This window comes from Pteropus alecto, unplaced genomic scaffold, assembly GCF_000325575.1.
Source record: "Pteropus alecto unplaced genomic scaffold, ASM32557v1 scaffold131, whole genome shotgun sequence".
In the NCBI taxonomy this organism is placed as follows: Eukaryota; Metazoa; Chordata; class Mammalia; order Chiroptera; family Pteropodidae; genus Pteropus; species Pteropus alecto.
The window spans coordinates 1,111,833-1,126,924 of NW_006434709.1; the positions used below are offsets into that span (position 1 = coordinate 1,111,833).

Consider the following 15,092-nt stretch of genomic DNA (forward strand, 5'->3'; position numbering starts at 1 on the left):
CAGGAAGAGATTTTGTTTTATGGAGGTGGGGAGGGGTAGTTTTGAGGGTTTTGTTTCTTAATGACAGAGAAATTCTTAAAGACTTGAATGGAAGATTAAGTTACAGAGAAAAGGCCATATGGACTAGATCATATTTCCAGGATTCAGGTAATAACACAAGTTTATCTGAGTTTTCTGGGAAGAAAGCACTGTTCTGGATAGGAACTTGCAGCACCAGAATGCTTTCTGGCCAAGAGTAGTTTTGAGGGTTTTGTTTCTTAATGACAGAGAAATTCTTAAAGACTTGAATGGAAGATTAAGTTACAGAGAAAAGGCCATATGGACTAGATCATATTTCCAGGATTCAGGTAATAACACAAGTTTATCTGAGTTTTCTGGGAAGAAAGCACTGTTCTGGATAGGAACTTGCAGCACCAGAATGCTTTCTGGCCAAGAGCTGGGTTTTGGGGCTTGGGGTTGCTTTTGGAAAATACAGCAAGTCTGAAAATAGACTCACAATAAAAATGCCACTTCAACCCAAACCAGAGATGCAACCACCAGATTCTGTAATGTGTTTGGATTGTACAGTATGCTGATGCCTTTGACACAGCTCACACAGACTTGGGCAAGACCCGTCCACAACACATGGGACAACCGCACCCGTGTGCACACACGCACACATGCATCCACACGCACAGACATGCACAACGCACACACGTATCGCGAGCTAAGATGAAGAGATCATTCTGTGAACATAAAGCACACCTCTCCCCCAAACCGCTTCCCCACGGAACATACCGGCGGTCAGGGCCCGAGAGGCCTCTCCCTCCCGGCCCTCCTGGCTGCTCCCTTCCTCTCCTCTAATTCTCACAAGCTGTTTTCTTTAGGCCTGGGGAACTGGCGGGCACTTTAATGGCTCTGTGGCCTGGGGGTTTTCTCCAGTCTCTCATTATCCTCCTGGCTGGGGGTGCCATGGGCCTGAGACCAAAGGACAACACACTGGGAACCGCAGAGCCAAGACTTTTTGGGGGCAGAGAAAGGACAACTCTCTCTTTTTGGAAAGCTTGGTGTATGGAAGGTCCTGGGGATCCTCATGTGGACCCCTAAAAGCCTCTGAGGCATGAGGGGGACCACCTCAACATAGCAGAAGGCAGCATAGTCTAGTGGTTAAGAATGCAGGCATTGGGAGCAGCCGGCTTGGGTTCGAACCTGGCCTCAGCTGCTTCCCAGCTGTCACCTCGGGCAGGTCACTCAATCTTTACAAACCTACCTCATCATTTGTAGAGGAGTCAAGCTGAGATCAAGTGAGACTGTGAATGTGAAGGGCTTGCTGCACAGAGGGCCTGGTATACAGTAGGTGCTCAAGTGATAAATACTATTACTCTTCTAAGATGTCTGCGTAGCTACTGCCCTCACCTGTTGCAAGCCCACAGTGGTATGTCCCTTGCTGAGGCAATTCTGCCCACTTCCATTCCATCCTACCAACACAGGGGGCGTCACACCCTATCCCTGCAGAAGCTCTGCTCTTTCCAGCCTCTTTGCCTTTGTTTATGAACCTCTCCTCACTGGAATGCCCTCACCCTGAACCTATTAAAACCCCACCTCCTCCTAGAAGTCTTCCAGGCCCCTCCTAGTCTCAGGGATCTCAGGCTTCTGGAGCCCTCCCAGGCCCACCCAGCTGTCTCCGCATCTGTCTCTGAGCAGGGCTGTGAATAGCTTCCCAAGAACGGCCCTCATCCTCTCCTCCTTTGCCTCCCCCATAGGAGACTGCCTCACCCGAAACATACTCTCTCACTGCACGCAGACTGAATGGAAGGAAACTAAGGACCCAGTGACCTCTGAGGATGGCCACCTCTAAAAGACACTGAGGCTCAGAACTCACCAGTCTATGACACGAATCCTCATTTTTTCACACATGGAGGGAAACTACAGAGGAAAAAGAGACATGTTGGTGTGGGGTCCTTTTGAAGAACCAAAGTCTAGGATACAAGTGGGATGCTGGGGAGACTGGGAGCCTGGGACCTTCTGGGGTGGGCCCCCAGGGGCCAAGGCTCACCATGGCAGGCAACGTGATGCTCTGGTTCCACTGAGGGTTGGCTGTCTTCTCCAGGATCTTGCTGCAGAGCTAGAAGACACAGAGACAGGTGGGTGGAGCTCCACAGGAACACTGGATGCTTTCAGAGACCACCACACCAGCCAGCGGCCATTCTCTGTCACGCTGGCCACCCTTTGGGCTGGGCGGAAGGCCCAGGCCCTGTGCAGTGGGTTCAGACACAGGAATCTTTGCAGAGACAAAAAGCTCCATGGTCAGTCAGACCGAGAACTAGAGGTGTCAGACCCAGAACTGGGGAACAAATTGCCTGAATGCCACAGCCCTTCACCCTTAGCTCATACCTCTGTCTGGAAATCCCCCTTCCCCACCTCCCATTATGGCCATGACCCTAAATGTGGGGTCCCTGAGTCCAGACTGGCTTTCCCATAGGCCCCACAACCTGAGGCACTCCCTTTTGCCCATCAGTCCAGATCACCTGCCCCTTTGGAAGATTGTAAACCCTAATAGTTTAGAGGTAGAGGAAGAGGAGGAGAGAAGGAAGCTTAAAGGGCTAGGGCCGAGGCCATGCACCGGCATCAGAGAGTGAGAAGAAAATTCAGTGAAGATACAAACCTCATGAGCCACAGTCTGGCTCGGCATAGCCCTGCTCTTAAGACTGGGCTTTTCACAAACAAGGAACCTAGCAGAGGTGAAAACCAGATCCAAACCAGAGGCTTGTGTGCTCTGCTCTGCCCGCAGAGTCCCAGGGCAGCACCAGGGCTCTTAGCCAGCCCCGGGCATCCTGTACTCACACAGGGACAGCAAGCAATGACTCAGTTTCTGATATATAGACCCTGGTAGGTTCTCATGTCCTATGCATAAAAATAATAAGCAGCCTTTTTCAGAGCATTTACTACGGGCCCTGTATTGTGTGAAACATTTTACATGCATTATCTCATTAAACGAGCATCTGACTTAGATCAGTGGTTTCAGTTCCTCCACGAGATGATGGTACAGCCAAGACTTTGTCTCTATCTTTGGTCCACCCAGTGCTGGCCCTGTGAGAAGAGCCCAGGCAAAGGCTGGGACAGGGATGGGTACCAGATGTGGCCCTTGTGTGATCAATCCGACAGAACAATGGGCAGAGTGGGGCCCAGTTTTCAGAAACGAGTATAAAAAGGCTTCTTAAAAAAAAAAAAGGATGCTCAACTTCTCTTGTAATGAAAGATGCACAAATAAAACTAATGAGTTACTATTTCTCACCCATCAGATTTATAAAAATCTCTGAAGTCTGGCAGCCCCTCTATTGGCAAGGCTTTGGGGATGCTCGACCTCTCCAGAGGGTAACTGGCTACTATCTATCAAAATTACAAATGCAAACACCCTTTGACCTACCAGTTGTACCTCCAGACATTTATTTATTATACAGAAATACTTGTACATGCACAGAATGGCATACGTATAAGGTTATTCACTGCAGCATGGTTTAAACTGGCAAGGATTTGGAATAGCCCATGTGTCTACCGATAAAGGACAAGTTCAATAAATTACTGTCCATCCACACAATGGAGGGCTATGCAGCTCTAAAAAGAATGAGGACTGCTGTGTAATATGAAACGGTCTCTAAGTTATCCTAATTAAAAAATTAAGTACTGGGGGGTGTCATGTACAACCCGTTGTCTATAATTAATACTGTCGTATGGTATATTTGAAGGTTGTTAAGAGATTAGATCCTAAGATTTTTCATCACAAGGAAAAAATATTTTTTTCTTTTTTTCAGGGGGTATTATTTATATGAGGTGATGGATATTAACTAAACTTAATATGGTAATCATTTCACGATATGTGTAAGTGAAGTCATTATTCTGCATAACTTCAATTTATATGGTTCTGGATGTCAATCATATCTCAATAAAACTGGGGGGGAGGATTAAAAAGCAAAGTGCAGAACAGTGAGTGTAATGTGCAACCATTTGTGTTAAAAGGGTAAAAGCTAAGGATTTATCATCAGATTTGCTTGCATATGCAATAATAAACCTGAAAGATGCAAAGGAAAGTAACTGCAGTGGTTTTATTTGCAAGGGAGGAAATGAAATGATGAACTATTGGATGAGTACAGAGCAAGAGGGAGAGTTTTCATAATAGATGGTAGAGATAGGTGATAGGGATAGGATGATAGATGATAAAGATAGGTGATATATAAATGATAGGTAGGTAGGTAGGTAGATAGGAAGTTAGGTAGTGAGATAGATGTATATAGGTATATATAATAATGTATTACATAATTCAAAAATTAAATGAACAAAATTTTAAAAGGAAAAGGAAGGCCTCTTTAACCAGACACAGCTGAGAGACCCTGCCAAATCATGCCTCAGCCCTCTAGAACAAGAAAGCACAGTCTGTCCCCACATTCCCAGGAGTGATTTAGGGAGTCACAGGCCTCCTCCACAGCAAGAGAAGCACTTCCACCTGGCTAGCCTCCGGGGCTCCCTCTGAGAGAGTCACTGGGATGTGGGTCTGGGAACCTGAATAATAGCTGATCCCATGGCCGCACACCAGGCCAGCGCTGCCTCGGGTCCTAGAAGTCCCCAGCAGCCTTCCCACACCCTGCTGCACTCCCCCGACACTCAGCCAAGGCAGCACCACGCTTCTCCTCCTCCTCCTCTTCTCCAAGCCTTTTTTTTAAACCCTCCTCCACTTCCTGATGGAGTGTAATTAGTATGACTTTTCTGGAGGGCTATTTGGTCACCTTCGTCAAATACTTAAAAATAAGCATGCTCTCTGACCCAGTTCTAGAAACTTCACTCTGGAAAAACAATCCGAGTGTGGACAAAGATTGATTTGTCACAGAGTTGTTCATAAAAAAGGAAAACTGCGACAACAACAGAAAATTATCCAAAGGTAGGTTAAATGTTATGTTATACTCTTCTCATGGAACATTATGCAGTTATCAAAAATTTTATTTCAGAGGCTATTTAGTAACCTAAGGAAATATTAGATGATAAAAGCAGTTTACCAAACTGCATAGGTAGGGCTGATTGTCATTACTGGTGGTAGTTACATGTTCTATAAATCACCGTGAACACTAAATTAGCGAACAATGAGCCATTGCTCCTAGGGGAAATACAGGGTTAGATTCCTGCCAGTCTCTGTCATGACATTTTTGCCAACTAACCAATACATAAGCCCGGTTTACGCGTGTTCCTGTTTAAAGACACCTTATTTAATATACACTGTTGATTCATTAACATTGAATTCATGGCCAACAGCACTGTAACTCATGCCTAAATGAAGCTTATCTAACAGATTTTCTCCACGAGGTATGTTACAGCCTTCTAGCACTTAGGAATGCTAGAAAGCATTTCAACACTACACTTTGGGGCTTTTTTAAACAGTGAAATCACCAATTAAGAGCAAAAACAAAAATGCAAAGAATATGACACTAAGTAGACCGAGAAAGGGACACTTATTGACAGGATAAGAGCTGACACAGAAAGGAGAGTGTCACGTTGTCCCAACTGAGCTGGCAACATGCAAGTCAGCCAACTCAAATTTTTTGTCACTCCGCACATATGATCACAAATGATCATGAAAGCACCATGAGTACTGAGTTTGAGGTTACAAATAAATTTTACCAAGTTGGCAAATCTATAAATACAGAATCTGCAAATAATGAAAATCAACTGTAACCTAAATCCAATTTTTTCCAGCAGAGGAATGGGAAGGACAGAGCGGGTGAGAACTCCAGAGAAGAAAACATATTCGCAGGAAATATATACAAACGTTAACAGTAGTTATTTCCAGGGTGGTGTCGGGTACAGAAATACGGTTAATTTTTTACAGTTAATTTTGTTTCATTTTCTTTGGGTTCCTCTGATTCTTTTCAAAAAAAAAAATTTTTTTTTTTTTTGCAATTAATAGGTTTTATTCTTGCCTTCAGTGGAAAAACAAGTTGTTTTAAAGTCTCCCACTCCGCCCTCCAATATTTCCACTTCCCTTCTCTCATATCTCATGAAGACATGTGTGTGGGTGCATACACGTCTCCCCAGCTCCCCTCTCCTCTCCCACCCCCACCTATCTCTTGATGGTTCTCACATTCCTCTGGTAGCTGGGCCAAATCACGTTTCACATGTTAGATAATAGTGCCACCAAGTGTCCATAAGAGGAAATGCAAAGAGGGCAAGGCTGGGGTAAATGGGCACACAGGGGACTAAACTCTAGGACTCTAGGATTTTGGATGTGATGAGAAAAAGTGACGCACAAGCAGACTGGGAGAGCGAGACAGAGAGGCAGAATGAGACAGGCAGAATGAGACAGGCAGTAAGGATAGCAGAGCAAGTGGGAGGAGGAGGCCATGATGAGGTGGCTAGGGGAGGGAGAAGGGGACACAGAGGCCTGGGGACCACCAGGCTAAAGCTTTCAAGAGAGAAGGTCTCAGCTGCCTCCTTCACGATAAGCCCCTTCCTTCTAGAGGGAAAATAGAGGGTGTAGCTACTTGCACTAGCCCAGCCACCAATCAGCTCTATATAGTCCCCTCCCTTGGCCAGGTTCCCCACTCCCATCTCCTCCCCCAGACATCTGCGCCTTCCTAGAAAGATCCCCAGGGCCAGCCTAGGATATTCAAAGCAAGAGAAAACCTAGGGACATCAAGGTGCTGACAAGGACTCAGGAGTAGCCAGGAGCCCCGAGCTCTGAGACTTAGCTCCAAGGGAAGCCATAGAATTTGAAGGCAGGTCAGTCTTGGCTCTAACCATCATCAAAGCACCCTACCATCCCTGGGAATGCAGAATAAAACAATCTCAAGACACAGCTTTCCCATTTATCAAATTGGGAAAATTGGTTTCAGTCCTTAGATCAAGTGTTCTATAAGATGGTCCAGTGAGTCTTCCCACTACCTTCCTACCTTCTTTCATCCCACTGCAATCCGTCCTGAGGCCAGGAAGAGGGCATCAGACCCTGACCCCAAGCCGAGACCAACACTGCACCTGGGTAGGACGGAAGTGAGCATTTTACAGCCCAATCGGAATGAGTTTAAAATCTGAGTTACCTCTCCCACAAACACTTCCTTTGAGACCCTGTGTTAGACTGGGGATGGCAGAGCCAGCTGGGAGGGGTTCCCACGGCCAACTTCAAGACAGTTCACACATCTAGCACAATAACGACTGATTTTAGCACACTGAATTAATAAAAAAGTATTGAGGTCCATACTGAGGAGAAAGAAAGCAGTTCTTTACAGAAAGATACCAGGTAATAAAGAGAAGGAATGATAATGAGAAAATCACCACTTTGCAATCCCAAGTAACTGACTCGTTCAGGCAAGGAGGTCGAGCTGTGTAGATCATTAGGTAAGAGGTTGCTAGAAACAGGATATCCACACAGCACCAAGATATCACCCACAGATTACTTGCAAACTGCAAAGGAGAGCATGTGCTTTGACAAAGGAGAGATCTGGAAACACCACCTTAACCACTGATGAAGAAGCAAGCTGGCATTATTGCTTTCTATTGTCATGTAATATGATGTGAGGAACACTGTTGTTTAATCTAAGTGAAGGCCATGCCAGTGGGTGGGTGTTCACTGTACCATCCTTTTAACTTTTCTTTATGTTTTAAAATATTAAAAATAAAGTTACGAAATATGTCTATTATTTACCAAAAAACACTAGAAAAATAGTCACTAAACATGAATTTTGTATGGTGCTTTACAAGGAACTTTATTTTTACTTTTTTCTGTATTTTTTCTAAATTCCTTAATAAATATGTGCGTCAATAATAAAAGAAGAAAGGAAAGAAACATAAAAGAGGGGAAAGGCAGTCTGAAGGTAGAAGGGGGAGAAAATATGCCCGTCTTAGGCCTTTGCATATTCAAGATGCGTATTCAAGACCCAGTTCCTGAAATCACACCTGGGCTTCAGCAGTGAGCCCCCCTGACCACCCAGGTCCCTTCTCCAACCTCAGGAGTCCCTTTGGTGGTGAGATAGGGAGGCAGACCCTGCTTCTTTCCAAAATGAATCTAAGAAGAGATTAAGTGAAAGGAAAATTGCAAAATGCTGTGTAAATGGGTACCCACACCACTTCCATCAGCAGCCTCACCTTCTAGCGTTTACTGTTAATTTTTTTTAACTCCTCTCCAACTGTCCTGTACTGCCCCGCTGTCTCACCCCTCCGAGACTCTGCCTCCAGAGCAAAGGGGGAGCCGGCTGCAGGGTCCCTACCCTCTATCCACCCAGCTCAGTCCTCAGCTCTCTCCTCTGCCCTGTTCCAATTTTCCTATTAACATCCAAGTTATCTGACTGAACCCCCACACTCCCCGTGCCACAGCAGACGAAACTGTCCAAAGGGTTGGTGGGTCCATGGAGGGCGCTGACCCCACCCTGCCAACTGCCTGAAGTCTACATAAAGCTCAGAGGCTCCTCCACAGAGGGTCCAGGAGCCAGCAGGAACAGAGTCTGTGCCCACCTGATCTGTCCTTTTTCCAGATTTCCAGGCATTTCCGCCACAGTCTCTGCTCTGAGCTTATGGAGTAAATAAGAGTGGGTTCTTATTTCCCCACAAGTCAGAGAAACAGATGCTAACAAATACTGGGACAGAATGGAAAACGAGCCCTAAGAGAGCCATGCATACAACGCCTTGAGCCTTGAACTAGTCCATCAGGCTTGTCGGGGGTGTAGAAGCTGGACACCGAAAGATGCAACACTTTGGGGGGAAAGGCCAGAAAGGGCACCAGAGTGCATGCAGGGAAGTGTGAGGCAGGGAAGATGAGAGAGGGCACACGGCAACCATGTGATCTTCACGGTTTGTACCGTAAACAATAATATAAATGGAGCTACTTTAAAATGGAGCCAGAGCTGCCATGCCAGAAGAACTACCTTTCGCATCTTATACCTCAAACCTTGGAACATTAAAACGGGGCAAGACAACCTTTGGACCGGGCCTAAGCAAATTTGTGCCCCCCAAAACCTGCAAAGATAACAAGAAAGCAGTCATTATGACTACTAGACTGATGACTACTGGACTGAGAATAGAAACATTATTTAAAATTCACATCACTATGCTATGTTACTGTACCAATGGAAATGCCTACTTTCTCTTTGTGTGATTGTTCCCTTTCTCTTTCTCAGAAATATCCATTGCCTTTGTCTCCTAACCAGACATTATTTGGATTTCTACCTGAATCAGTGGTCCCCAAATAGCATGTTGATGCCAAAAAAAAACAAAAAACGCTCGTTTGCCTCTCATTTGAAAAGCTCTATTTATTTTTAAATTAATAGTACCCACGCAAGGGCTCTGCCCAACTCCACGCTGAGCCCAGCTCCAGTGCTGCATCGCTGCACCTGCCCACTAGGGGCACTGTTTTCTCACTCGCACAAAGACTCTGTGGGCTAATATTGACCATGTAGATGAGGCTAGAAAGTTTGGGCAGAACCAGGCAGTCAGATTATACGTTTTAAACTTCATTGTACAGACAAGGCTGTGTTTTAGATTAATTATTCTGGTGGCTTTCTATGGGGAGAGTTCGAACAACGGAAGGGACCCCAGGTTGCTGTGTGGTCCTAGGCAGAGATGACAGTGGCTCTGGGGACAGAGAGAAGGGAAGGGCCTTGGGACGTGTTTGAAGTCAAGAGCTAGGGGTGGCATGTCTGACGTAGAGATATTTTTAAAAGAGGGAAAAATCAAAGTAGGCCTCGATTTTTTGCCTTCGATGGTGGTACCTGGTTAGGATGGAGGCTCCTGGAAATGAGCAGTGTGGGGCAAAAGACTACTACCCTTACAAAGGTCCCAAGGAGCAGCATATAGAGATGCGCAGAGAGGCATGGGAGGTCTCAGATTGAAGGGAGGGTCAGAGTAAAACAGAGCTGTGGGAATCCTCTGTGCAGAGATGACAGCTGAAGGCTGGGAGTGGCCAAGGCTGCCAAGGACGGCTGGTATAGTGTGCAGACAAACGCTGGGGGACACCAGCCTATATGGTGGGAGGCAGGAGGGGGCCCAAGCAGAAATCAGCAGGGGCTGCAGCAACAACCCTGCCTCTCTGCAGGAAGGTGGGCTGCAAGGAAGGGAGGAAGGTATCGGTGACCCCTAGTTCCCCCACCAATGTGGCCTTTCTCTGCCCAACTCCTACTACAGATTTTTGTAAATAATCATCATGTTTTTATTACATATTTTTAAAGTTTCTCTGTCTTTATGGCTTTGAATCTAGCTTCCACTGAATTATTTAATTTTCTCGCAAATAGTCCTCTATCTATCCACTGTCCACTTGTCCTCCCCGTGTCCATCCACACCTATGTGTCTTTCTTGGACACCCCAGGCAGACCCGCCCACGTGTGTGTGCACTGCAGCCCAGAGAGCTGAGCATGTGCAAGCGTCTCGCCTCTCGTCCCACAATCAGCCCCATCTGTGCACACTCACCTCTGATGGGGGTGTCAAGGGCAGCACGTGTGCACGTCACTCCACCCCATGCTCTGCCCTCCCACGAGAATCTTCCTGTATCTTTGCTCCTTACCATTTTCCCTGCGAAGCTGACCTCCATGAAGGGATCCACCAGGTTCTTCTTGTTACTGTCAAAGCCGAAGATCTGTTTCACGTTGTCCAACACGGCATCGTCCACTACAGAGAAGGATGTATGGGTCACTGGCAGCCTGCTGGCCCACCTCCAAGCCCCGCCGTTCTGCCCGCCTGTCTATAAGCGGCCTCGGGACCCCCGGGAGACACCACGGCACCCGCGCAGCCCCGGGACACCCAGGAGGGAGGGCAGCCTCGGAACGGCAGCTCTTGAGGGCACCGCACCAGCTCCCCACCCAGCCCCCAACAGCTCGTCCACTGTCCCCCTGCTCTCCAAGGCTTTGGGAACAGGTCCACCAAAGTGATCCGTCAGGAATCTACATCAATATGGGCAGTAAACACTCTAGAAAAGGACTGGAAATTGTTGTAATATCCCATTTGGGTGTCTGTTTGACGTTTTCCTTTATATTCATTAGCACAGTGATTTACCTGAGGCTAACCAACAAGTTAATTCTGGGTATTTTTGTGCTCGCTTCGGCAGCGCATATACTAAAATTGTTTTTTTAAAAAAAAAAAAAGAAACGAATTTTAATCTACATTACTCCAAACCAATATTTCACTAAATCAGCCATATTATTTATATATATATGTATAGATAGATAAATGTGTGTGTATGCTTTAATGTATACATATGTATATGTTATGTATAAATGTACATATGTATATGGATGAGAGAGAAAGGAAAGGGACAGTTCAAGATTATATACTAACTAATGTCTACATAAATACAACAAAACACAACAATTAATATTTGTGTCCTATTGACCCACCTATTTGTTTCATTTATATTTAAACAATGTTGCAGAGAATTAAACATAGAGCGCCTTCACCTTGAGCGAAGCAAACATTTCTATTTCCCAGGCCCCCTTTCGAAGCTCACCAGCCTCACTCTGCATAGTTTTAACCAATAAATGCAACATATTTTTTTAAGCATGTGTTTTAATGCCCATGTAATGCCCATTACTTATTTAAAAGCTTTCTCCTTTCATCATGCATGATTTTGGTTCCAGTATGGCTGTACAGAAGGAACCCATTTCATTTATCGATGTTATTAGTCAAAGCAGAAACCCTCAAATAATTTGCTTCATGCAAATCTTGTAAACAGGGACCCATGTAGCAAATGTTCTCCATTGCTGTGAACAAGGAGCAGCTCGATCATGCCAATGCAAGCTCCAAAACAGTGGCTCACAGGCCACAGCACAACCAAACCACCTGGGGAGCCTTTAAAAACTACCAATGTGCAGCCTGGGTTGATACCCACAACTCTAGAATATCCAGTGTACTGTAAGTCCCCACTTAACGTCATCAATAAGTTCTGCGACTTAAAGTGAACCGACATATAAAAAAACCAGTTTTACCATAGGCTGATTGATACAAACAAGAGTTAAGTTTGTATGGCATCTCATCGATGTTACAACGAAAGACATTGGACAAAACATTATTTGAGGAACTGCTCGAATTCCCCCAGCATCTACTGAGCACACTGGATGAGGCCCATACAGAAATAACCACTGTGATAAACCAGGCAGTGGCCACACTAGCCTTCCTGGGAGGATGAGGACATGGCCACAGCTGGGGTGACCCACTATCCCAGTTTGCAGGGGACTGAGTGGTTTCCCAGGATGTGGGACTTTCAGTACTAAAACCAGGACAGTACAAGGCAAACTGAACACTGTTCTTCATCTGTGGAGACACCGAGCTCTACCAACATTTCAGAACCGCTTCTTCAGCCCACGGTCTATCAACTTGCAGGTTGGGCTTCCTCGAGAAGGGAAAGAAATTCAATGAGATCCAACCCTGAGCACAAAACAGAGGGTCCGGATGGTGCTGACTCCCCATTGAGAACCAAGAAAATGGGTTCATAGAGGCTGAACAACCAGACTAGGCCTAGGAGGATGCTGAAATGGAGCCCAGGGATAGTTATTAGTCTCGATTTCTTGCACTTCTGTAACTCCACCAGCATTTACATTACTTCTCATTCATTCTGATCGCTTTTCTGTTAAGAACAGCAAAAACTCTTAGGAGGAGTTTTTAAACCTAGAGAGGGGTTGAGGCTTCCCCAGAGGGCTGAGTGGAGGGAGAGTTGGGCTGGGCACTGATGCAACAGACCCAGGGGGTGAGGAAGTCAGGCCAAGGGGAGGCAGGGAGGGAGCAGAGGGCAGCCCCTCCATCTCCTTCCCCCCAGGGAGCTGACCTGGCCCAGCCCAGGGTGCCCCCTCCTACCCAGAGTCCCAGACTCACTCTGTGGCAAGTCCTCGGCCCTGAAGACCCTCAGGCAGAAATGTGCTCCTCGAAGGGCCACGCCAGTCGGCCTGAGCAGGTTGCCTTCTATGTCCTCCTTGTCTTCAGAGGGGTCTTTCCTCTCCAGCTAAAATGCAAACCAAAGATGATTCCTTTAAGTGCTCTCAAACACAACGTTTTCCCTTCCACAACCAACAGCACTGAAATGGTGCATTTCGAAGAAAAGCAGGTCTCGCCCTGCTGCTTACTAGCATGCGATCTCAGGCTGGTTCCTCACCCTGAGACTCTGCTTCCTCACCTGGGGAGCGGAGACGAAGGTACCGACCTCACAGGCTATTGGGAGGATCGACTTTAATACTGATGAAAATACATGTGGCACACGGTGGGCATTCAAGAACCTTAATCACCTTCCCACTCCACCCGTTTGAAAATAGTGCAAAAGCAACATGTCTAAGCTGACTGCTCTGTCTTCAGTGACGTCTGTTCATGCACTCAATGCGTATTTACCGAGTGACTATTAAGTGTCAGCATGGTGCCGAAGGGCCAGGGATGCAGCAGTGAACATGATGGACAGAGGCCCTGGCCCCACGGAGTTCACCATCCTGCAGGGGAAGCAGACCTTTAAGCAAGGTCTTTTTCTCCCATTCCACTGACTGGATTACAGACCTGATGATGGCAACTGGAGCGAACATCTTGAACCATGATGAAAGCTGCACGATGAAGATGATAGAGCACAGACCAAGAGCCCAGGTCTCTCATCATTGGGGGAGCACTGTGCCTATTCTGGACTGCCTACCCAGGCATTTATGAGGGAGAGAAATAAACTTCCGTCTACCTTAACAACTATTTGGGGTATCTCCGTTACAGCAGCTGAACCTGTATCTTAATTCACAGGGGCCCAGATAAGAGATGATGGGAGCCTGACCTTGGACTCTGGTCTTGGGATGAGAAAGAGGAGAAGCATGCACTGAGGCTGCCATGCCAACAGTACTGGCCATTTGTGTGCATGTGGACCGACAGATGTTGGACTGAGGGATGAAGAATGAAACTCGGGCCTCTGGCTTGGGAAACGAAGTGGAAGACGGTGCCATTTCCTAAGAGGTCACCTAACACAGGATGGGAAGCAGATGTGAAGGGGGCAGCAGATAATATTGGGTTTTCATATATTAAGTTAGAGGCGCCTAAGGGACATGTTAATGTGGCTTTATTACAAGGCAATCGAACCTGTGTCTGGAACTCAGATGGTCCAGGCTGGAAATAAGCACTTCAGGAGTCTCAGGTGGACAGAGATGGGCTCCTCAATAGTAAGGGTCAAGGATACAGCAAAGAGGCAGGCAGAGGAATTTTACTGAACCATTGCATTTGAAGGATCCCTTTAAAACGGGCAGGGGCAGAGGCAGAGAGAATCACTAACGCTAAGGTAGGAGAGAGTTTCAAATAAGATCCAGGCTCTGGAATCAAACACTGTGGAGCAACGGAGCAGATGAATGACAGAGAAGTACTCCTGGGAGCTGGCAAAGGGTGACCGTTAAGTGAGTCACCCTTTCAGGGAGGAGAGTTGGTGGATATAATACTGAAAAGCAGAAAGAATGAGCAGCTGGTAAACGTGCAGCGAAAGGGACCCTTCCCAGAAGCTGATGGCAGGAAGGAAGGCGAAAGCAGCTTGGAGAGGAGGAGTGGGGAGAAATGAGCGAAGGCGAGTGTGTCTTAAGACAGGGAAACCTTGAGCCTGGCACAGATGAAAGGGCAGGAGCCAGAGGAGAAGGGCAAGAAAAGAGACCGGGAAGAGAATGTTGAAAAAGATGACAGATGACAGAAGACCGCACATGGCGAAGGAGATGAGGAGTGTGGAAAAGGTGGAAGACAAATGAAGACGGGCCATGAGCTGAGGACTGAGGGAGATTCAGGAGCCCATGCCGATCACCGCTGTGCCGTCTGGCTCTCTAAGGGAGGCTGAGCTTGGAGCTCAGGAGAGAGAGGCAAGTTGAGAAACAGCTACTGCAGAGGAATGGGATAAAAATTAAACGGCACCCAAGGAAAAGAGGATGTTGGCAGCACTCACGTCAACCAGCACCTCCCGGTGATTTCTGCCACCAAAGTGACCAAGTAACGGTGTGGACAGTGTGTGGGGGGTTGGGACACGAGGTACATGGGAGACTCAGGGGCTAGTAAGAACATAGTGAGAATTAGGATCATGGGGTCCAGGCTGGAACAGGAGGAGAGAGTGACAGGAGGAAACCGATGGACAGGAAAACCAAGAGGGGTCAGGGATCTGTAACTTC

General features: G+C 46.8%; 1 protein-coding gene across 1 annotated transcript in view; it reads right to left on the reverse strand.

The window, feature by feature from the left end:
* DYSF (dysferlin) overlaps positions 1 to 15,092 on the reverse strand; it is a 203,049-nt gene that overhangs the window by 141,506 nt on the left and 46,451 nt on the right. The window contains exons 13-16 of the mRNA XM_025045188.1: positions 12,811 to 12,937; positions 10,511 to 10,614; positions 2,036 to 2,104; positions 1,862 to 1,905 (exon numbers count right to left, since the gene is read on the reverse strand). Coding sequence (XP_024900956.1) covers positions 1,862 to 1,905; positions 2,036 to 2,104; positions 10,511 to 10,614; positions 12,811 to 12,937 — 344 coding nt within the window. The remainder of the gene's footprint in view (positions 1 to 1,861; positions 1,906 to 2,035; positions 2,105 to 10,510; positions 10,615 to 12,810; positions 12,938 to 15,092) is intronic.